This window comes from Phacochoerus africanus, chromosome 4, assembly GCF_016906955.1.
Source record: "Phacochoerus africanus isolate WHEZ1 chromosome 4, ROS_Pafr_v1, whole genome shotgun sequence".
NCBI lineage: Eukaryota > Metazoa > Chordata > Mammalia > Artiodactyla > Suidae > Phacochoerus > Phacochoerus africanus.
Window position 1 is genome coordinate 142,187,658 of NC_062547.1, and position 23,423 is coordinate 142,211,080.

General features: G+C 37.0%; 1 protein-coding gene across 12 annotated transcripts in view; it reads left to right on the forward strand.

The window, feature by feature from the left end:
• The window catches only part of ANKHD1 (ankyrin repeat and KH domain containing 1), a 138,347-nt gene that overhangs the window by 36,508 nt on the left and 78,416 nt on the right, over positions 1 to 23,423 (forward strand). For 11 of the 12 annotated variants that reach the window (XM_047778815.1, XM_047778806.1, XM_047778809.1 and 8 more), the window contains exons 8-10: positions 8,653 to 8,890; positions 9,119 to 9,310; positions 16,054 to 16,163. In XM_047778815.1, coding sequence (XP_047634771.1) covers positions 8,653 to 8,890; positions 9,119 to 9,310; positions 16,054 to 16,163 — 540 coding nt within the window. The remainder of the gene's footprint in view (positions 1 to 8,652; positions 8,891 to 9,118; positions 9,311 to 16,053; positions 16,164 to 23,423) is intronic. The other variant, XM_047778818.1, reaches the window with a different exon arrangement.

The window sequence follows — 23,423 nt, forward strand, 5'->3', positions numbered from 1 at the left end:
TCTAGTTTTGATTTGCATTTCCCTCATTGTGCTTTTGATTTGCACATCCCTAGTGGTGTTAAGCATCTTTTCATGTGCTTGTTGGCCAATCGTATATCTTCTGGAGAAGTATCTATTCATATCCTTTGCCCATTCTTGAATTAGATTGCTTTTTATTAAAGGGGTTTACGAGTTTTTTATATATTCTGGATATTAATCTCTTATCAGATATATGATGTGCAAATATTTTCTCTCATTCTGTGGGTTGCCTTTTTACTCTGTTGATAGTATCCTTTTGTGCACGAAAGTTCTGTACTTAAGTCAAATTAGTCTTTTGTTGTTGTTGTTTTTGGTGCTTTTGATTTCATATCCAAGATATCATTGTCAGTTACAGCATCATGAAGTGTTTGTGTTCTATTTCCTTCTGAGTTTTATAGTTTTAGCTCTTATATTTAGTTCTTTAATCCAATTTGAGCTAATTTTTGTTTATGATATTAGGTAGGTGTTCAGTTTTATTCTTTGCAGTTTCCCAGCATCAGTGTTGAAAAGACTGACTTTTCCCATTTGAATCATCTTGACACCTTTGCCAAAAATCATTTGACCATATGTGCAAGGGTTTATTTCTGGGCCCTCTGTTCTGTTTCATTGGTCTATATGTCTGTCTTTAAGCCAGAACCACAAAGTTGTAATTATTGTTGCTTTGTATAAATTTTTATTTATTTATTTATTTTATTTTTTACTTTTTGGGGCCGTACCCATGGCATATGGAAGTTCCCATGGGGGTTGAATCAGAGCTGCAGCTGCCAGCTTATGCCACAGCAACACCAGATCAGAGCTGCATCTGTGACCTATACTGCAGCTCACAGCAACCCTGGATCCTTAACCCACTGAGTGAGGCCAGGGATCGAACCTGCATCTTCAAGGAAACTAGTTGGATTCGTTTCCACTGCACAGCAACAGGAATTTCCTTCTTATTTTTATTTATTTATTTATTTGTTTTGTATAAATTTTGACATCAAGAAGTTGAGTCCTCCAGCTTTATTCTTCTTTTTCAAGATTGTTTTGACTCTATAAGGCTCCTTTACATTGCATATGAATTTTTAAAATTTTAATTAATTAATTAATTTTTCTTTTTAGGGCCGCACTTGTGGCATACAGAAGTTCCCAGGCCAGGGGCTGAATTGAAGCTACAGTTGTAGGCCTACTCCACAGCCACAGCCATGCCAGATCCAATCCTCATCTGTGACCTGCACCACAGCTCATGGCGACACCATATCCTTAACTCACTGAGCAGAGCCAGGTATCAAACCCATGTCCTCAGGGATACTAGTCAGGTTCGTTACAGCTGAGCCATACGTGGAAACGTGTACATATGAATTTTATTTTGTTTTTTATTTTATTTTAATTTGTTTTTTTTTTTTTAAAGGGCTGCAGGTGCAGCATATTGAAGTGCCCAGGCTAGGGGTCAAATCGGAGTTGCAGCTGCCAGTTTACACCACAACCACAGCAACACAGGATCCAAGCCATGTCTCTGACCTACCCCACAGCTCACAGCAACACTGGATCCTTAACCCACTGAGTGGGCCAGGGATTGAATCCGCGTCCTTGTGCATACTAGTCAGGTTTGTTATTGCTGAGCCACAATGGGAACTCTAGCCACAACAAGAACTACTGAATTTTAAGATGAGCCTTTCAATTTCTGTAAAAAAACTCCTTTGGACTTGTGGTGGAGATCACGTTGAATCTGTGCATTGCTTTGGGTAGTACTGACATCTTAACAATATTAGGTCATAGAGTGTTCATTTTTGGAACATTTATAGAGCCTTTATTTATGGCGTTAATTTCTTTCAGCAATGCTTTGTAGTTTCCATTGTATAAATAATTTGCTTCTTTTGTTAATTCCTAAGTATTTTTTTTCTTTTTGAGGCTATTATAAGTGGAATTGCTTTGGCGATATCCTTGACATATTGTTCATCAAAAAATGCATTGAGGGATTGCCATCGTGGCTCAGTGGAAACATATCTGCCTAGTATCCATGAGGATGCAGGTTCGATCCGTGGCCTTGCTCAGTGGGTTAAAGATCCGGCGTTGCAGTGAGCTGTGGTGTAGGTTGTAGACATGGCTCTGATCCCTCCTTGCTGTGGCTGTGGCATAGGCTGACAGCTGTAGCTCCGATTAGACCCCTGGACTGGGAACTTCCACATGCCAGGAGTATAACTCTAAAAAGCAAAACAACAACAACAACAATGAAAAAGCATTGAAATGCAACTGATTTTTGTCTATTTGTATCCTGGTAGTCTGGTAGTGTGGTGAATTCACTTATTTTAACAATTTTGTGTGTGTAGTCTTCAGTATTTTCTACATAAAAGAACATATCATCTGTGACCAGAGATAATTGTACTTCTTTTCTAATCTGGATGTCTTTTTTTCCCTTTTCTTGCCTAATTGCTCTGGTTGGAACTTCCAGTACTATGTTGAATGTAAGTGGTGACAGTGGGCATCCTTGCCTTGTCCTTGATTTTAGAGGAAAAGCTTTCAGTCTTTCGTCATTGAATATGATGTTCACTGTGGGCTTCTTATATGTGGCTTTTATTATGTTGAGATAGTATCCTTCTAGTCCTAGTTTGTTGAGTGTTTTTATTATGAAAGGGTTTTGGAATCTGTCAAATGCTTTTTTTGTTTATTTTTTTAATTTTAGTTTTAATTTTAATTTTTTTTTTTGGTCTTTTTTTTTAAGGGCTGCACCTGAGGCATATGGAAGTTCCCAGGTTGGGGTCTAATCGGAGCTGTAGCTGTTGGTCTACGCCACAACCACAGAAACGCCAAATCCTAGCTGCGTCTGTGACCTATACCACAGCTCATGGCAACGCCAGATCCTTAACCCACTGAGTGAGGCCAGGGATCGAACCCGTAACCTCATGGTTCCTGGTCAGATTCGTTTCTGCTGCACCACAATGGTACTCCCCAAATGCTTTTTTTTTTTAATCAATGAAAATGGTCATGTGGTTTTTTTCCTCCTGATTTTGTTAATGTAGTGTATTACATTGATCAATTTTCATTTGTTGATCCATCTTTGAACTCCAGAAATAAATCCTACTTGGTCATGGTATATGATCCTTTTAATATGTTGCTGAATTCAGGTCACTAGTGTTTTGTATTTTTGCATCAGTATTCATAAAGAATATTGGTCTTTAGTTTTCTTCTGTAGTGTCTTTGTCTCACTTTGGTATCATGTTAATGCTGGCCTCATAGAATGAGTTTAAATGTATTCTCCCCTCTTTAATTTTTTGAGAAAACTGTGAAAAGGATTTGTGTTCATTCTTCTTTAAGTGTTTGGTAGAATTCGCCAGTGTAGCCATCGGGTCCTGAGGTTTTCTTTTTTTAGGAGACTTTACCACTGATTCCGTCTTAGTTATTCAATTTATTGCTGTACAGTTGTTTATAGTACTCTTTTATAATCCTTTCTATTTCTGTTCTATTGGTAGTAATGTCCTCACTTTCTTTTTTGATTTTAGTAATTTGAGTCTTCTCTCTTTTTAGTACATCTAGCTTTGTTGATTTTGTTTATCTTTTCAAAGAACCAATTTTTGGTTCCATTGATGTTTATTGTTTTTCTATTCCTTATTTTGTTTATCTCTGCTCTAATCTTTATTATTTTCTTCTTTCTGCTAGTCTTAGGTTTATTCTTTTTTTTAAGTTTATTTAATTAGTTTCTAGTTTTTAATTTCTTGGTTCTAAATTAATGATTGAGTATGCTTTTGGAAAAGGACAGTATCATGTAACACAAAAATAGTGTATTTGGCTTTAGAGATATTAGTGATAAAACTAATTTTTTAGATAATAGACGTTTTTCTAAAGTTTTTGTAGCTTCATGTTAAAACCTTACAAAACATACTCTATGGATAACTTGTAAAGCATTTATTTGCTTATCAGAGTAACTTAGAATTAAATTTATCGTCTAAGCATTTTGTATCAAAGAGAAATACTATCTTTAACGCTGTCAGCATAAAATCTTTAAGTTGGAAGCTTAGATCAGACTTTATTTTATAACTGTAAGAACTGAGAAACAAAGAAATTGGGTGATTTTGCCCCAAATCATGCAGTTATTGTTAGATAGCAGATGTTGGAGTCACCACAATCAGTTGTGTAGATTGTGCAGTAGTATACGGTAGCCCTGCTTAAGTCTACGTCTTCTTTTTTCAGCTGTTTTTGTCACTAATATTATTACACTGACTCTTATTTAAGCCAGATTTTAAAAATAGCAATATTTGCTAGAAAAATCATAGAAAAATGTTTGACAGTAAAAGTGAAATATTTTGGGGAGTTCTCATTGTGGCTCAGTGGAAACGAATCTGACTGGTATCCATGAGTATGCAGGTTCAATCCCTGGCCTCACTCAGTGGGTCAGGGATCCAGCATTGCTGTGAGCTGTGGTGTAGTTTGCAAAGGTGGCTCGGATCCTCCATTGCTGTGGCTGTGGCGTAGGCTGGCAGCTGTAGCTCCAATTCGACCCCAGCCTAAGAACTTCCATGTGCCGCAGGTGCAGTCCTAAATTTAAAAAAAAAGAAAAAAAGAAAAGGAAATATTTTACATATGCTGATAATTTTTTACTAACGGTTGCAAACATATTTAATTTAAATTTTCTATTCACAGCACACATTTTCAAAACAAACATGTTTCAAAGGATATTACTTAGCAAATGTATGCTTTTGTTGATGAATCAGTGCTGGATTCCAAAAACATCTGTAACATATTTGGTTATAGATCAATCCAGGAGTGATTTTTCTTCTGCTTTTATAAACACTTGGATATTATAGATATACTTCTATCTACAAAACGTACATCACATACAAAGAAATCAGAGTAATCTGAGTTTTTAAGACAAGTTTAATGATAAGAAAGTTACCTGGAAGTACAGATGGTTTTTTGAAATGTGATTACGTGCATTTTCACCTACTTTAATTCCTTTTTTGTTGTATGTTACTGCATAACACTCAAAACATGGTGGTTTAATACCATGGCCATTTATTATTTTTCATGATTCTGTGGGTTGATTGGGTGGTTATTTTGTTGTTCTCTTTCAATGTGTTTAGTTTTAAACATTTGAATGTTTGAAAATGTTTCTGTTGTCTCTCTGTTAATGATTTCTAGTTTGATTCCATTCTGATCAGAGAACTCATAATATGATTTCAGTTCTTTAGTTTTTGAGGTTTGTCTTACAGTCAGGATAGGTATATTCTATATTGATAAGGATAGATATCAATATATATCTATATTGATAGAGATATAGATATCAATATAGGGGTATCGATATCGATAACAATATAGATAATACATGGACATTTGAAAAGAATGTATATTCTGTTTTTGGTGGGTGGAGTGTCCTATAAAGTTAGTAAGTTCTTGGTGACAGATGATAGAGTTCTTCTACATCCTTTCTGAATTTCTGTCTGGTTGTTCTAACAATGGCTGTGAGAGATTGTTGAAATCTCCACCTATACTTGTGAAATTTTCTGTTTCTTCTTTTAGCTGTTTCACTCCCTCACCCCCCCAGCACACACACATTTTGGAGCTCTTTTTTGGTACATAAACATTTTTGAAATTGCTATGTCTTGGAGTTCCCATTATGGCGCAGTGAAAACGAATCTGACTAGTAACCATGAGGTTTCAGGTTCAATCCCTGGCCTCTCAGTGGGTTAAGGATCTGGCATTGCCATGAGCTGTGATGTAGGTCGAAGATGTGGCTTGGATCCTGCATTGCTGGAGCTGTGATGTAGGCCAGTAGCTGTAGCTCCAGTTGGACCCCTAGCCTGGGAACCTCCACATGCCTCAAGTGCGGCCCTAAAAAAAAAGGAAGTTCCTATGTCTTTGTGGATTGACCCTTTTATCATTATATAAAGTCATTCTTTATATTTGATAATTTTCTTTGTTCTAAGGTCTTTTTTATCTGATGTTACTGTTGCTACTCCTGTTTTCCTTTGATTAAGTTTGCCTGATAAATGTTTTTATCCTTTTCTTTCAAACTGCCTATATCATTATACTGAAGTAGGGTTCCTGTAGACAGAGCATATATTTGGGTAATGTTTTATAACCCATTCTGCCAGTCTCTATTTGTTGATTTGTTTATGTCATTTACATTTAAGTAAAATTATTGATATAGTGTTTTTGTATACTGATTTTATATGAAATTTATTTTTTCATCCATTTTCTCAATTTTTTCTCTCTGTTTTCTTTAATATTTCTAGTAGTTATTTTGAAGTTCTTTTTTTCTAACTCCTATATTTGATTCATATCTGGGTCAGCTATTTTTTTTTTTTTTTCATTTTTTGGCTGCACCTGCAGCATATGAATATTCACATCTGGGGATCAAACCCACACTGCCATAGAAACAATTCAGGATCCCTAACCTGTTGCACCACAGCAGGAATGCCATCAAATTTTATTATTTTATATTTTGATGATCATTCCCTTTTTCTTGCCTCTTAATATGTCTGGTAATTTTTTATAAGCCGTAGGCTTGCCATGTATTATCCCTTTTCAGGGCTCTGGATTATCATGTCCTTCTTTTAAGACTGTTTAATTCTGTTCCAGCATGCATTAAATTACCAGTGATTCACTCTGATCCTATTGAGGCTTAATTTCAGCATTACTTTTACTCCTAGGTCCTTACTCTTGGGTCCTAGGAATATTCACCCTCTGTTTAGACTATATTTTCTTAGGCTATGGTTTGGAAGATGCCAAAGAGAGAAAGCGTGAGCATAGGGCTCATCTCATATGTTCCCTTTTTTAAGTGGTCATAATCCTAGCCCTAGGCTGGTTGCTATTTAATGCTTCCAGTTGTTTTATCTATTTTCCCTATTTTTTATAGTTGTTTATGATAGAAGAGCAAGTCCAATACCAGCTACTGCTCAAAGGCTAAGACTAAAATCTTAGAATTAAAAAAAAATTCTGATAATGATATTAGACATTTAAGACTATTCTTTTTTATTTCTGATTCTTTTTTCCTTTGGCAGAAATAATATTGTTCATTAATATTAAAAAAGTGCTTAGGAGCTCCCACTGTGGTGCAATGGGATTATGGTGTCTTGGGAGCATTGGGACATGGGTTCAATCCCCCGCCTGGCACAGTGGGTAAAGGATCTGGTGTTGCCGCAGCTGTGGCGTAGGTCGTGACTTGGGGTTGGATATGATCCCTGGCCCAGGAGCTCCAAATGCCACAGGGCGGCCAGAAATGGAAAAAAAAAGTGCTTTTCCTCTCTTAAGAGAGGAGTACAATTCCTCTCTTAAGGATTGTACTCAAGATATGTTAGCATAATATATAAAGAATCTTCACAAATTTAAGTGAGTTCAAGCAAAATAATCTCTTGGGAGCCTGGAGGAGCTGGGTACCATAGTAGTTCCCTGATCTGTGAATACTCATAAATCCTTATTTTCGATTAGATTTTTATTTCAAACACCAAATAACAGGAATTTGGTTAAAATATATTTTATTTTACATATATTTGAAGCATTAGAAAAACTAAAATTCTAGCGTGAAGCCATTTGTTTTTGGCATCATGTCAAAAGTGATTACAGTTAGGCTAGTCATTTAGTTAAATGTAATAAAACTATGGGTGGATACCAAAATAAAGAATAGAGCATCTGTCTTTGTAAGCTGCAATAGGAGTTAAGACATGCATAAGATTTTGAGCTAAAGAATTTGAAACTTAAGACGTGTTTTTATGGTTGTAGAGGATAGCATTAATACCTGCCATGAGACTGTTTTATTGTTAATTGCCTCACTATCTATGCAGATAGGCTAATGGTAAATTTTTTTATGAGTGAATAATATTTATTTTTACACCTTTGTAAAGTTCTTTGCCTCATTACAAGCTAGAAATGAGAAAAAATGTAGGGTAGTATCAGTCCACAGGGATTTACCTTGGTGATATAATCCCAAGTGGCAATGACTTCATAGAATTTGTTGTTATTTTTGGCCAAGTGTTTGTCTCGTAAATAGATATAACACAGTTTCTGCACTTAAATATGACACCTAAGTTTGAGACTATAGCTGTATTTGACCTGACAGTAATATTCATAGTAATTATTTTGAGTTACTGTTGACTATGAGTATAAAATTTTTTTGAACTTCAAACAATGTGGAATTCAAAATTATTTGGAATTGTAACTGTATTTTGGTTTGCTCAGAAGTGAGGTAAAATAATTTTTATGGAATTTTTTTTTTTTGGTCTTTTTTTTTTTGCTATTTCTTTGGGCCGCTCCCACGGCATATGGAGGTTCCCAGGCTAGGGGTCCAATCGGAGCTGTAGCTGCCAGCCTACACCAGAGCCACAGCAACGCGGGATCCGAGCCGCGTCTGCAACCTGCACCACAGCTCATGGCAACGCCGGATCGTCAACCCACTGAGCAAGCGCAGGGACCAAACCCACAACCTCATGGTTCCTAGTCGGATTCGTTAACCACTGCACCATGACGGGAACTCCAATTTTTATGGAATTTTAATGACAGATATAAAATTATGCAGATGGGCATGATAATACATGTACGTCTAAACTGAATCACCTTTTATTTTCTTCCTGTCTTTCCTCAATTCTTGCCTTTCTTCTCCCACTTAAAAAACAAATCTCAAAACAAAAATTCCTTTCTTTTTGCTTTACTTCTGAAAATCTGCAGGACGGACATGTGGAAGTAGCACGTTTGCTTTTGGATAGTGGTGCTCAAGTGAATATGCCTGCAGATTCTTTTGAGTCTCCATTAACGCTGGCTGCCTGTGGTGGGCATGTTGAACTGGCAGCTCTCCTTATTGAAAGAGGAGCAAATCTCGAAGAAGTTAATGATGAGGGGTACACTCCTTTGATGGAAGCTGCTCGGGAAGGACATGAAGAAATGGTGGCACTACTCTTAGCACAAGGTAAAATCATTTTCTTCTTAAATAAAAAAATCAATTTCCTTTGGATGTTTTGTGTTGGTATCACTAAAGTTTATACAACAAAGATTATTTTTTTGCATAGATGATAAAATAAATTATCAACACCCTGGAAGGAATCCCAGAAGCAGAGATGAGAGAGAGATGATTATCACAATTCGGAACACTTAGGTCTTTTGCAACTAGTTTTATCCCTTTTTATGCTTTCCCCAGGAGCAAATATAAATGCCCAGACGGAAGAAACCCAAGAAACTGCTCTGACTCTGGCTTGCTGCGGAGGGTTTGCTGAAGTTGCAGACTTCCTGATTAAAGCAGGGGCTGACATAGAACTCGGCTGTTCCACACCGCTGATGGAAGCTTCTCAAGAGGGACACCTGGAGTTAGTTAAATACTTACTGGCTGCCGGTATGTGGCTTTAAAATGCCTTTTGACAAAACTTTTATATTACTTTAGTAACTTTAACAATTAACCATAACTTTTTAATTTCTGCAAAAGTTGAAAGACAGCTCCAAAATTTAACCTCTCATCTTAGGCTTTCAAATATCCAAAAATGTCTTTTTTGTTTGTTTGTTTTCACCTTTTTTGTCTTTTTAGGGCTGCACCTGCGGCATATGGAGGTTCCCAGGCTAGGGGCCAAATCGGAGCTGTACCTGCTGGTCTATACCACAGCCACTCAACTCGGGATCTGAGACACATCTGTGACCTACACCACAGCACACAGCAACGCCAGATCCTTAACCCACTGAGGCCAGGGACTGAACCCATGTCCTCATGGATGCTAGTCGGGTTCACTAACTGCTGAGCCATGACAGGAACTCCCAAAAATGTCATTTTTAAAAAAGTTTCTTTTTATTTCTAATGTTTGCTTAGTAACCATAAAGCTTCTCATTGACCTTCTCTTTCCAGTAAATGGTTTGTGGCTTCTGGAAAGAAGTTTGTTCCTTTGTCTTTTAATGAGAGGAGGTGGGGATAACATAGAGGTTATAATTTGATATCTTTAAGCCTGTTCATTTCTTGATATTTCTGGTTTCTCAAAAATAAATCAAGAGTGAAAGAAGAAATAAGTGGGAAATTGGGGGGAGGGGGGCAGAAGCACTTAGTTTTAAAATAAATTGTGGGAGTTCCTGTCATGGCGCAGTGGAAACGAATCCGACTAGGAACTGTGAGGTCGTGGGTTCAATCCCTGGCCTCGCTCAGTGGGTAAAGGATCCGGCTTTGCCGTGAGCTTTGGTGCAGGTCACAGACGTGGCTTGGATCTGGCGTGGCTGTGGCTGGGGCGTAGGCCAGCAGCAACAGCTCTGATTCGACCCCTAGCCTGGGAACCTCCATGTGTGGCAGGTGCAACGCTAAAAAGACAAAAGACAAAAATAAAATAAATTGTGATTTATGTATTGTAAAGCAATAGTAAGAAATAAGTATTTTTCCATAGAATAATTTTAGTTTTATATAGAGTGAAGTAAGAATATACCAGAAAAATTTATCCAGATATATATAAACCTTTATATATTCTTTAGAAATAATATAAAATTTTTCCTTTTATCCATTTCTAATAAATTGTTTAAAACTTGATATATAAAGAAATAAGTATGTAAAGGAAAATATTTAGCAGAACTTTATGCATCTTTTTTGGGCTTTCACTGTTCATATTAATTTGAATATAGCCCAGCCTCAGTTTTTCCTTTAAATTATTATTCAAATAATTTTGTAATCCAGATCATTAATGGTTTGGATGCTTGTTTAGATTTGGAACCAATACACCAACATCCATACAGGCTGGCCTCTTCCCTGTCTCAAATACTGTAATTTGCTATAGTTTGTATTTGCATTATTCAGTTATTGTTCCCACAGAAGGAACTGTCCCATTCAAGAGTCTTTTACCAGTGCTTATAATTCTTCATTTTTCCCACCTCTCTCTAAATAGTCTTGGCATTAAGGGACTTTTAAAAGAAGGAATAAATAAATGTTTACTAAGAAATTATTAAATACCAGACATTTTGCTCAGTTCTTTTTGTTTTTTCTACTAATTACCCCTGATCCTGTTGGTATAGTAGGAAATATCACACACATTTATAGGTATGGAAACTGATGTATAATCATGTTACATAACTTCCCTAAGTGAATCAAGCCAATAAGTTACAGAGCCAATATTCAAACTTAGAACTCCTGACATTGTTTTTTCTGTTGCTTAACCACTGATTTTCATATTTAGCTACTTTTTCTAATTTGAACTACGTATTTTCCAGTACTATCTCAGGAGCTTGAGAATCAATCACTCTTTTCTGTGATCACTATCTTAAAATTTTTTTTTCCAAATTTGAATGTGATTTTTTTTTTACATGAATTTGTTCTTACAGTGTAGCGCTGAAGAATCCAATAGGTCTTTGAACACATTGCCTATACGATTTTTTAAAAATTCAAAACCTTTTTGTTATGACATTTTTTTCAAACATTTAAAAATATATAAAAGGGGAGTTCCTGTCGTGGCGCAGTGGTTAACGAATCTGACTAGGAGCCATGAGGTTGCGGGTTCGGTCCCTGCCCTTGCTCAGTGGGTTAACGATCCGGCGTTGCTGTGAGCTGTGGTGTAGGTTGCAGACGCGGCTCGGATCCCGTGTTGCTGTGGCTCTGGCGTAGGCCGGTGGCTACAGCTCCAATTCAACCCCTAGCCTGGGAACCTCCATATGCCGTGGGAGCAGCCCAAGAAATAGCAAAAAGACAAAAAATAAATAAATAAAATTAAATTAAAATAAAAATATAGGAGTTCCCGTTGTGGCGCAGTGGTTAACAAATCCGACTAGGAACCACGAGGTTGCGGGTTCGGTCCCTGCCCTTGCTCAGTGGGTTAACGATCTGGCGTTGCCGTGAGCTGTGGTGTAGGTCGCAGACGTGGCTCGGATCCCACGTTGCTGTGGCTCTGGCGTAGGCCGGTGGCTCCAGCTCCGATTCAGCCCCTAGCCTGGGAACCTCCACATGCCTCGGGAGCGGCCCAAGAAATAGCAACAACAACAACAACAACAACAAAAAGACAAAAGACAAAAATAATAATAAAAAAATAAAAATAAAAATAAAAATATATAAAAATCCTGGAATTCCTTGGTGGCCTAGGGGCTGTTGTCACTGCTGTGGCTGAGGTCAATCCTTGCATAGGAACTTCTGCATGCACAGGACACAGATGCAAAAAAAAAATACAATGAGTCCTAAGGACTCACCACCCAGCTGTAAGAATCTCATTTGATCTATATTTCCCTATATTCCCCACTTAATTTTTATACAGTTTATTAAAAAATAATTAAACATTTAAAAATTTATTCGGATATGTGTATTTTATATACACATATATATTTTTGTGTGTTTTCAGGGCTTCACCTGTGGTACATGGAGGTTCCCAGGCTAGGGATAGAATTGGAGCTGTAGCTCCTGGCCTACACCACAGCCACAGCAACACCAATTCTGAGCCAAGCCTGCTACCTATATACCACAGCTCATGGCAACACCAGATCCTTAACATACTGAGCGAGGCCAGGGATCGAACTCACATCTTCGTGGCTACTAGTCAGATTCATTTCCACTGAGCTCTGATGGGAACTGTATGTATTATTTTGCTTTTTACCGCCACACCCATGGCATATGGAAGTTCCCGGGCTGGGGGTGGCATCGGAGCTGCAGCTGCTGGCCTAGGCCACAGCCACAGCAAGAAGGGATCTGAGCTGTGTCTGCAACCTACACCAGAGCTTATGGCAACGCCAGATCCTTAACCCATTCAACAAGGCCTGGGATCAAACCCACATCCTCATGGATACTAGTCGGATTCATTACTGCTGAGCCACAATGGGAACTCCCAAGATATAATTGACATACATTATATTTGTTTTATATGCACAACATAATGATTTGTTATTTGTATATGTTGTGAAATTATCACTCAAGTCTAGCTAACATCCGTCACCACACAGTTATACATTTTTTAAATTTGAAAATAAATTATTTTAAAAATAAAATTTATAAATTATTGATAAATATTTCAATGTCTGTCTCTAAAAGAAAATCTGTTTAAAAAGTAACCATGGGGGAGTTCCCATCAGTGGTTAACAAATCTGACTAGGAACCACGAGGTTGCAGGTTTGATCCCTGGCCTCGCTCAGTAGGCTAAGGATCCAGCGTTGCCATGAGCTGTGGTGTAGGTCACAGACGCAGCTGGGATCCCACATTGCTGCAACTGTGGCGTAGGCCGGCAGCTACAGCTCAGATTAGACCCCTAGTCTGGGAAGCTCCATATGCTGCGGGTGCAGCCCTCAAAAGACAAAAAGAAAAAAAAAAAAGTAACCATGGGTAGTTCCTCTTGTGGCTCAACGGTAACAAACCTGACTGGTATCTATGAGGATTTGGGTTTGATTATTGGCCTTGCTCAGTGGGTTAAGGATCCAGCTTGCGGCGAGCTATGGTGTAGTTTGCAAACATGGCTCAGATCCCACGTTGCTGTGGCTGTGGTGTAGGCCGGCAGGTACAGCCCCAGTTCAACCCCTAGCCTGTGAACTTTCATATGGAGTGGGTGTGGCCCTAAAAGAGACCAAAAAAAAAAAAAAAAAAAGAAAAGAAAAGAAAAGAAAAAGAAACCATGATAACATTTTCTTGGAGTTCCCGTCGTGGTGCAGTAGTTAAGGAATCCGACTAGGAACGATGAGGTTGCAGGTTTGATCCCTGGCCTTGCTCAGTGGGTTAAGGATCCAACGTTGCCGTGAGCTGTGGTGTAGGCCTGCTGCTACAGCTCCAATTCGACCCCTAGCTTGGGAACCTCCATATGCTGCGGGAGCTGCCCAAGAAATGGCAAAAAGACCAAAAAAAAAATTTTTTTTTCTTAGCTAAATTTTTAAATTAATAATTCCATAGTGTCATTAAATAGCCAGTCAATTTTCATATTTTCCTGATAGTCTTCTAACTGGGTATGCGCATATCTAATCCCTTTTTCAAATTAGGATTCAAATAAGATTCATACAATAAGTATATATCAATGCATCCCTTAAATACCATTTAATTTTTTGGCTCCTTTTCCATCATTCTTTTCTTTTCCTGTGTAAGTTTTTGTTGAAGACCTGAAATATTTATCCTTTAGGTTTCCCAGAGTATGGATGTTGCTAACTGCATCACCACAATTTCATTTAACTTGTTTTTCTGTCCCTTGGATTTTCCATAAAGTAGTACTTAGATCTAGAGACTTGACTGAGTTCAGGTATGATGTATGTTTTGTTTTTAAAAGTACTTCATTAGTAGTATTTGTGTATTTTTTCAGGAGGTGGTAAGTGTCTGATTATCTCTTTTTTTGGTAATATTAGGCATTGATGATTATTGCTTAGAGCCATTAATTCATTAGAGGTTGCAAAGTGGTAATATTCTAAATTCTCTTATTCCTTCCTTGTTTATTAGAAATTGATTATAAAGAGAAACTTCCTGAGTTCCCATATAGTCCACCTAGTTAAGGACCCAGTGTTGTCACTGCTGCGGCACAGGTCCCTGATGTGGCACAGGTTCAATCCCTGGCCCGGGAACTTCCACATGCCGTGATTGCGGCCAAAAAGAAAAAAGAGAAACTTCCCCATATAAACTCTTTGATTACTCTTAGGTATAAATTATTTAGGAATAGTAATATAAATGTTTGATTTTTTTCCCCCTTAGTCATCTTCCTCGCCCCCGCAAATAATGAAGTGGTCCCCTATTATCCTTCATTGATAAGCAATGAAGTGGTTTTTTGGTTTTGATTTAAACATCATTTTGAACTTTTAGATTTAAACATAAATATGATGGCTATTACTCCTCATTCTTTTTTTTTTGTCTTTTGTCTTTTTTGTTGTTGTTGTTGTTGTTGTTGCTATTTCTTGGGCCGCTCCCGAGGCATATGGAGGTTCCCAGGCTAGGGGTTGAATCGGAGCTGTAGCCACCGGCCTACGCCAGAACCACAGCAACGCGGGATCCGAGCCGCGTCTGCAGCCTACACCACAGCTCACGGCAACGCCAGATCGTTAACCCACTGAGCAAGGGCAGGGACCGAACCCGCAACCTCATGGTTCCTAGTCGGATTTGTTAACCACTGCGCCACGACGGGAACTCCCTCCTCATTCTTTTTGATATAAAAATTGCTGAAAGATGGGACAGTTTCACTATCTTTGGTCAGTAAGTTTAGCTCCTAAATCTTTGGGTGTGACCTCATTATAGTCTCTTAATAGTTTCCTTGCTTTCTAACATAGCAGGGAGTTTCAGGCCCATCTTATACAGATTCGGCCTCAATCTTGGAGTCAATTATTTCTCTAAGAAGCCCTAATTCCATTTAGTAGGATATGTTACTTAGAGATCACAGTCTAAGCTGGAAATGCTATTTCTGCTTGGTGTTTCATTGTCTTTAGGCCTTTTTAGTTGATTAGAGTTAGGAATTATTTTCCTTACAGATAAAATGCAACATGAATTCATGCCAATTCTGAGAATTCAGAACCATATGATTTTACTTAACCTCAGCAATCTTTTATCTGTATTTTCTCTCAGCCATGCCCAGATTTTCACCCACCAAAGGATTATCACAGTAGCCATAGAACTGGTTCAGAATAGACATGAAAACTATCACCGTTATGATTTCTGAAAACTGATGGTTTTTGTTTTAGCTCTTTTATTTCTTAGGCTATATCTTAGTAGGAATGTATAGGCAGATTATTATATTTTTTAATTGTTTGGTATAGTTCCTTTCTGTATTGTTAAAACATTTTTTAAACATATTTAAAAGAAAATTAAGGAGTTCCCATCGTGGCTCAGTGGTTAACGAGTCTGACTAGGAACCATGAAGTTGCAGGTTCAATCCCTGGCCTCACTCAGTGGATTAAGGATCCGGCGTTGTCATGAGCTGTGTTGTAGGTTGCAGACATGGCTCGGATCTGGCATGGCTGTGGCTGTGGTGTAGTCTGGCAGCTGTAGCTCGGATTAGTCCCCTAGCCTGGGAACCTCCATATGCCGAGGTATGGCCCTAAAAAAGTAAAAAAAAGAAAAAAATATATGTATACTGTTATTTTCATATTTAGAATTTGTGCGTTTCATCCAATTACAAAATTGAATCATCAAATATACTTTTAAAATTTACAAAGTACATGCATAAATTTTTTGTTTGCCAGGTGCTAATGTTCATGCTACAACAGCAACAGGAGACACAGCCTTAACCTACGCTTGTGAAAATGGACATACGGATGTTGCAGATGTTTTACTTCAAGCAGGGGCTGATTTAGTAAGATATTTTAATTTAAAATATTTTTGTGTGAATATTAATACTCCTTTATTTTTAACATTTAGAAAACACTAGTAAAGAAGATTAATAGTTTGCATGCTTTGTATAAAATAATATTTTAAAAAATTTGGCTACTTGGGGATTTCCCGTCATGGCTTAGTGAAAACTAATCTGACTAGCATCCATGAGGACACAGGTTCGATCCCTGGCCTCCCTCAGTGTGTTAAGGATCCGGAATTGCCATGAGCTGTGGTATAGTTGGCAGACTTGGCTCAGATCCTGTGTTGCTGTGACCGTGGTGTAGGCCAGCGGTTACCGCTCTGATTTGACCCCCAACCTGGGAACCTCCGTATGCTGCAGGTGCGGCCCTAAAAATCAAAAACAAAAAGCAAAAAAATATGGCTGCTTGTTCTCATTGTTGCATTTATTAAATATATTTGAAAGTAGTTTTAAAAGGGCGTACTGTTTCTTTTCCTAGGTAAAACCATTCATTTGTTTCTTGCTTTCACTCCAGTCCCATTTGACATTTTTGATCCCTTTTTTACTGCCTTTTATTAGACATACCAAAATTCGGTAATATGTTTACTGAGTAAAAAACCTGTCAGATCTCTTGGAGTGATTTCTTTGTTTTTTCTAATTAATTAGACATTTGAAATGAAGCTACTGTCATCTTCCTAACAATATTATTACAGCATTCTATTCTTTTTCTGTTCTTTTAGTGTCTTCTATTTTATCTTTTCAAAAGTTCAGGTTAGATGTCATGTTCATATGTGTAATAATTCTTACAACTGCGAAATTGTAAACAGTATCCCACTTCTTGCTGAAATTTGTGCTTTGAGTAATTTTTGTTTTGCAAGAGTACTTTAAACTGCTCTCTAAAGTTTGTCCTAAAATTCCTTTATGTATTTCTTAAAAATCTATGAGACGTACATAATTATAAATGTTATAGAAATTCAACTTTATTAATGTCAGTTATTTAGAAAGAAAGTGCAAGTATCATCTTTTAAACCATTTCTAATAACAAGACATTCCCCCCAATACCTGAGAACATTGTTGGAAAATAATTTTTGTTTTATTTTGTTTTAATTTTTTTTATTACAGTTGATTTACAATGTTCTGTCAATTTCTGCTATAGAACAAAGTGGCCCAGTCATATGTAGGAAAATAATTATTGACTAAAATAAATGTATGGTATAATTATGCTATTTATTTAATCATTACTTCTGCTAATACTAAATGTTGTAATGATAACACTAGCATTTATTCTCATTAATCAGGATCTACCCCATCAGCTACAATTTCTAAGAGGTATACTTTTTTTTGTTTGAAAATTATCACAAATTGGAGTTCCCCTTGTAGCTCAGTGGTTAATGAATCCACTAGGAACCATGAGGTTGCAGGTTCAATCCCTGGCCTTGCTCAACGGGTTAAGGATCCAGCATTGTTGTGATTCTGTGGTGTAGGTCACAGACACGGCTCGGATCCTGTGTTGCTGAGGCTGTGGCGTAGGCCAGCGGCTACAGCTCTAATTTGACCCCTAGCCTGGGAACCTCCATATGCCGCGGGAGAGGCCCAAGAAAATGGCAAAAAGACAAAAAAAAAAAAAAAGAAAGAAAGAAAAGAAAATTATCACAAATATGTTAAGTAGATTTAATTATCTGCCTTCTTTATTTATCTCAGTCCATTTATAAGTGCTTTGGGTCATTATAAAAATTAAGAATCGAAGTATTTCATCACTTGAAACAAAGATAGGGTAGAACATAAAAGCTTAGATACTACAAGCAAAGTTTAATACTCTTACCCTCTAAACTCTTATCAGAATTCTCTCTTCTCCCATTTTTTCATAACAAAGTCACTTTCTTACATTGTTAAGGATCCAGCGTTGCTTCGAGCTATGGTGTAGGTCGCAGATACTGTGGCTGTGGTGCAGGCCGACAGCTACAACTCTGATTTGACCCCTAGCCTAGGAACTTCCATATGCTGTGGGTACAGCCCCAAAAAGATAAAATAGATACAACAAATAAAATAAGAATTTATTATGAAATATTTTTAAAGGTAGTTCCTTGGTGGCCCAGTGGTTAAGGATTAGCCTTGTCTCTGCTATAGCTCAGATTCATAATAAAAATTTATTATGAAATATTTTTAAAGGGAGTTCCTTGGTGGCCCAGTGATTAAGGATCAGCCTTGTCACTGTTGTAGTTCCCTGGCCTGGGAACTTTCATGTGTCTCAGGTGCAGCCAAGAAAAAAATTTTTTTTAATGTTTTATTTTTATAGTTTTCTGGAATTAGGTAAATTGTGATTAAACTTCCTCAGAAGAATTTCATTTAAGGAATGGATAGAAAGATTTGAATTTATCATTTTGTTTTACATTCAAAATATAAAGTGGCTCAGATAAAGATGCTAAGTACAAAGATAATACTGTTATTCTAATATAATTGTTTTTTCTATTTTGCATTCTACCTTTGCATGCATATTTACATGTAGTTTACGTGACATAATATACAGTTGTTTTCTGTTTCCTGGCTGTGTGTTCTGTCATAATCTTTTCTGTATTGCATATTCTCTATATTTATAACTCTTGCATAATATTCCAAGTTGATGAACTATGATTATTCACTTATTATTGAACTTTTGACTTGCTTTTTACTTTTAACAGTCGTAAATTATGTTAGATTTAATAATTTCATGTGTATAACTTTTTCTTTTTTCTCCTTTTGAATTATTTCATTTTTTAATTTTTTACTTTTAAAAAATATATTGCCTATTTCATGCTTTTGCTGTCTGTGGAGTGATATTTCAGTTTTAATATTAGTTCTTTTCCTGATCATAAAAAGCGATTCTTGTTCTTTATAGAAAATGTGAAAAATATGGGAAAAATGTAGTAGGTTTGAGATTTAAAACTTACAAATAAACTTTTCAATTTCAGGCTTTAGTATAAGCCAAAGGCAGAAAACAAAAAACCTAATCAAAACCCCAAAGTGAGTAAAGCAGGCAGATCAGTCCCTAAGTCCTGAGGGAAAAAATGATTGATAATTCTGACCTAAAAAGACAGGAGCATCTTTCTTGCCCTTCATCCTTTTTTACCCCTTCCTAGAATCTGTTGAGGACTATAGGATTTTTCTCCATTGGTTTGGAGATGGAAGGCTCTCCCCTCCCATTGCGTGGAGTGGAGATGTGTTCCATTTCTGGCATCCCATAGGTATATTCTTGATGTCTACATTTGGTAGCTCTTGAGGGTGTTTTGTTTTGTTTTGTTTTTGTGGGCTGGCACTCGTGGGGGCGGGGGGGTACTACTTTTACCTTTTTCTTCTTCTTCTTCTTCTTTTTTTTTTTTTAGGGCCATTCCCGTGGCATATGGAGCTTCCCACGCTAGGGGTCTAATCGGAGCTACAGCTGTCGGCCTATGCCACAGCCACAGCAACACAGGATCCAAGTTGCAGCAGAGCTTATGGCAACACCAGATCCTTAACCCACTAGCAAGGCCAGGGATCAAACCCACAACCTCATGGTTCCTGGTTGGATTCATTTCTGCTGTGCCACGTTGGGACTCCTGCCTTCATTTTAAAGTAAGATTGTACAAGTCAACCTTTAGAATACAATCTGGATGAATTCTTCTGCTTTGTTAGATTTTTAGAGCTTAACTTTTACCACAATTCAAGATTTTGATATTAGATTTCTTTTAAAAGGAGCTTAAAAGCTGTTGTCTCATTCTTTAAAATATTCTGCACCAGAATCAGGACGTTAATTATAATTTCAAAAAAATATAATGCAACAATTTGGATTTCTTATATTGTTTCCTGGGATGAAACTGAGAGGTTTTAGAGTTTTTCATTCTATATACGTAGTAGGTATATTTTATTTATTTATTTTTGTAGTAGGTATAATTTAGAACTTCATTTTAAATGAAATCTATACCTTTTCTTACCTAGAGCTTTTTAAAAAATCCACAGCCAGAACTGATGGTATACTTGAGCATTTTTAGGTAGATCTGCAAAATATGTGCATGTTCTAATTTGAAATTTAGTTTTTTGAAACTTCATTTTTTTCTTATTTTAAAAATATTTTAAATGAAAAATATTTATAGATATTTCCGGGGGAAAAAAGGCACTGAATATCCATCATATTTAGATTATGGATTGATATGTAACTTGTCTAACTTTGTAATAATGCATAAATTTGAATACTCTGTTATTTAAAACCTTGGACTAATTTAGTATTCTTAAATAAGCCATTTAAAACGTTCCTTTTGGGAATTCCCATTGCGGCTCAGCGGTAACGAACCCAAGTAGTATCCATGAGGATGCAGGTTCAATCCCTGGCCTCACTCAGTGGGTTAAGGAGCCAGCATTACTGTGAGCTGTGGTGTAGGTTGCAGACGTGTGTCTGATCCCTGCGTTGTGGTGTAGGCCAAAAGCTGTAGCTTGGATTCAATGCCTAGCCTGGGAACCTTCATATGCAGTGGGTGTGGCCCTAAAAAGACAAAGTAAATAAAATATTCCTTTTGGAAATCAAAAATTATGTGAAATGAGAAGTTGTCCATTAATTCCAGAGCTTTTTGAAAGTTCTCCCTATTTAGTATGTAGAATTGTTTTACCTAGTCAGTAAGCAGAGAGCTTTGAACAAATCACCTAGTCCATATCTTCCTGCTATGTACATCTCATTACCACTGTAAGGGGAATCACTGCATATGGAAATAAAGATTATTCCTTCATGTGTTTTCTTTTTCTCCGTAGCCTTTTTGGTTTTGGGGCTCAAATTTGGTTTTAGGGTTATTCGGTGTGATTACAGGTATTATATGATGTAAATCTGTTGTAAGAAAGTTTGTATTAACATCAGCATTTGTAGCATACTTAAAATCTAAAAGAGGAGTTCCTAAAGTGGTTCAGCGGGTTAAGAACCTGACTAGCATCCATGAGGATGCGGGATTATTCCTGACCTCCCTCAGTGGGCTAAGAATCTGGCCTGGCTGCTAGGTGCAGCATAGGTTGAAGTGGCTTGAAATTGATGTTGCCGCGGTTGTGGCGTAGGCTGGCAGCTGTAGCTTAGATTCAGCCCCTTGCCTACGTAGAGGTGTGGCCCTAAAAAAAAAAAAAAAGTCTAAAAGAAAGGAGTTCCCTTGGGGCATAGTGGGTAATAATGCATAACCCACTGATCCAGCATTGTCTCTTGTGGCACAGTGGGTATAATGCATAACCCAAGATCCAGCATTGTCACTGCAGCAGCTTGGGAACTTCTACATGCTGCTAGTGCAGCCAAAAAAAAATCTAAAAGAAATTTAAAAAAAAAAAAAAAAAAAAAAGCCCTGACTTTGGAAACTAACCTTTTTTCTCTGAAAAGAAATATATTATCAGTGTCCTTACAGATTTTTTTAATGAACTCCTTCACCAGAAATAAGCAATAAACAGGAGTTCCTGTAGTGGTGCAGCGGAAACGAATCCAACTAGAAACCATGAGGTTGTGGGTTTGATCCCTGGCCTCACTCACTGGGTCAAGGATCCGGCGTTGCAGTGAGCTGTGCTCGGATCTGGCACTGCTGTGGCTGTGGTGTAGGGCGGCAGCAACAGCTCTGATTAGACCCCTAGCCTGGGAACCTCCATATGCTGCCAGTGCGGCCCTAAAAGGCCAAAAAAAAAAAAAAGAAGCAGTAAACACCATTTAAAAACGGAAGTTGTTCCAGACCCATAGTCCTGGTGTCCTATATTATTATTACTCAAGACCATTTTCCGCAGTTACTGGCTTTAGACTGAAGGCAGAGTTTTAATATTTTATTCTTGTTCTCATTTCAGTAGTTTATTTAAGCTAAAGCACTTGTATGGCCTGATTTATTTTATCACAGTCCTCCAGCCCCCTCTTCACTATAACTTTTATGTTTAATGTGGTGGATTTGAATAGTTAACTATTAAACAGTATGGTTTGGATCGTAAACACTGTTCTGCTTCTTTCTTTTTCTCTCTTGCTTGCTTTCAATTTTGACTTACTTTGTTTGTGTTTTCCTGGCTTTCATCCCAACCGTTTTATTGTTACAGAGATGATCAATGGCTATGATGACGGTCAGGTCAGAGTTTGCAAAGGCCCTAATGATAGTATGTTTAGGTGGCAATATTGTGTTGGCTAACACGGCAGCATTGTTTTGTCTTTCTGTTTTTTAAAAAATGATACATATTTGTATAATAGAAGGTTTATTTTTATTTTTTTTCTTCTAGACTTTTTAATATATAATTGATGCATAGCACTATGTAAGTTGAAGATGTACAGCATAACAATTTAACTTAAACACATAATAAAGTGACTATCACAGTGAGTTTAGTGAACATCTATCATCTCATATAGACACAAAATTCATGAAACAGAAAAATTTTTCATTTCCTTGTGATGAGATCTCTTAGGATTTGCTCTCTTAACAATTTTCATGTATAACACACGGCAGTGTTAATTATATTTATCATGTTGTATATTACCTCCCTAGTACTTATTTGTAATTGGAAGTTTGTTGAGAGTTGTTTTGATTTGGTGGTGTTTTTGTTTTTCAAACCATTTGTGAAAATAATGGATTCTTTCTCATCGTGTTGTGACATGTCAATTTCAGCAATAAAGCTTTGATACATTTGTTAAGTTAAAAAAATATCTGTCATCTAAGGAATTTCCTTCACATGTATTTGCCACTGAAGCTAAGATAGGAATGAGAGAAAGAATGATACATAAACGTGATAAATAAGTATTCTTTCCTTGTCTCCAGCTCCTTGCCTTTTATTTCTAGAAGAGAAACTCAAGTAGTATTTCCCATTATATTAAAACTGACATAGGTGTTATAGAAGGTAAATACACTCTAGTTGTGTTCATATAAAGAGATTTTGTGACCCACTTTAGCATGTTACAGGCCTGTGTTGCTATTCCAAAGTAGATCTAGTAGAAGGAAGAAATGCCTGAGGAAGGCATCCAAAATCCTATATTTGAATGGAAATCTAATGAGTGGCAAAAGCTACATCGGTTATGTAGAAAGAACTCAACATTAGAGATGCCACTGAACATTAGACAAGACACCTAAATTTTCATCATAGCCATCAAATCACTAATGTATAAGTAAATACCTGCCTCAGTAGTCTCATCTATAAAATGAAATCTAGTATTATTCTCTGGACTATTTTAGCAAGATCATGTAAATGTTCTTTGGCCCGCTGGGTGTCCTTGGGCAAATCACTTAGATTCCCTGGGCTTCTTTTGTTTTTATTCATCTCTCCTTTTTCTTTTCTTTTTTTTTC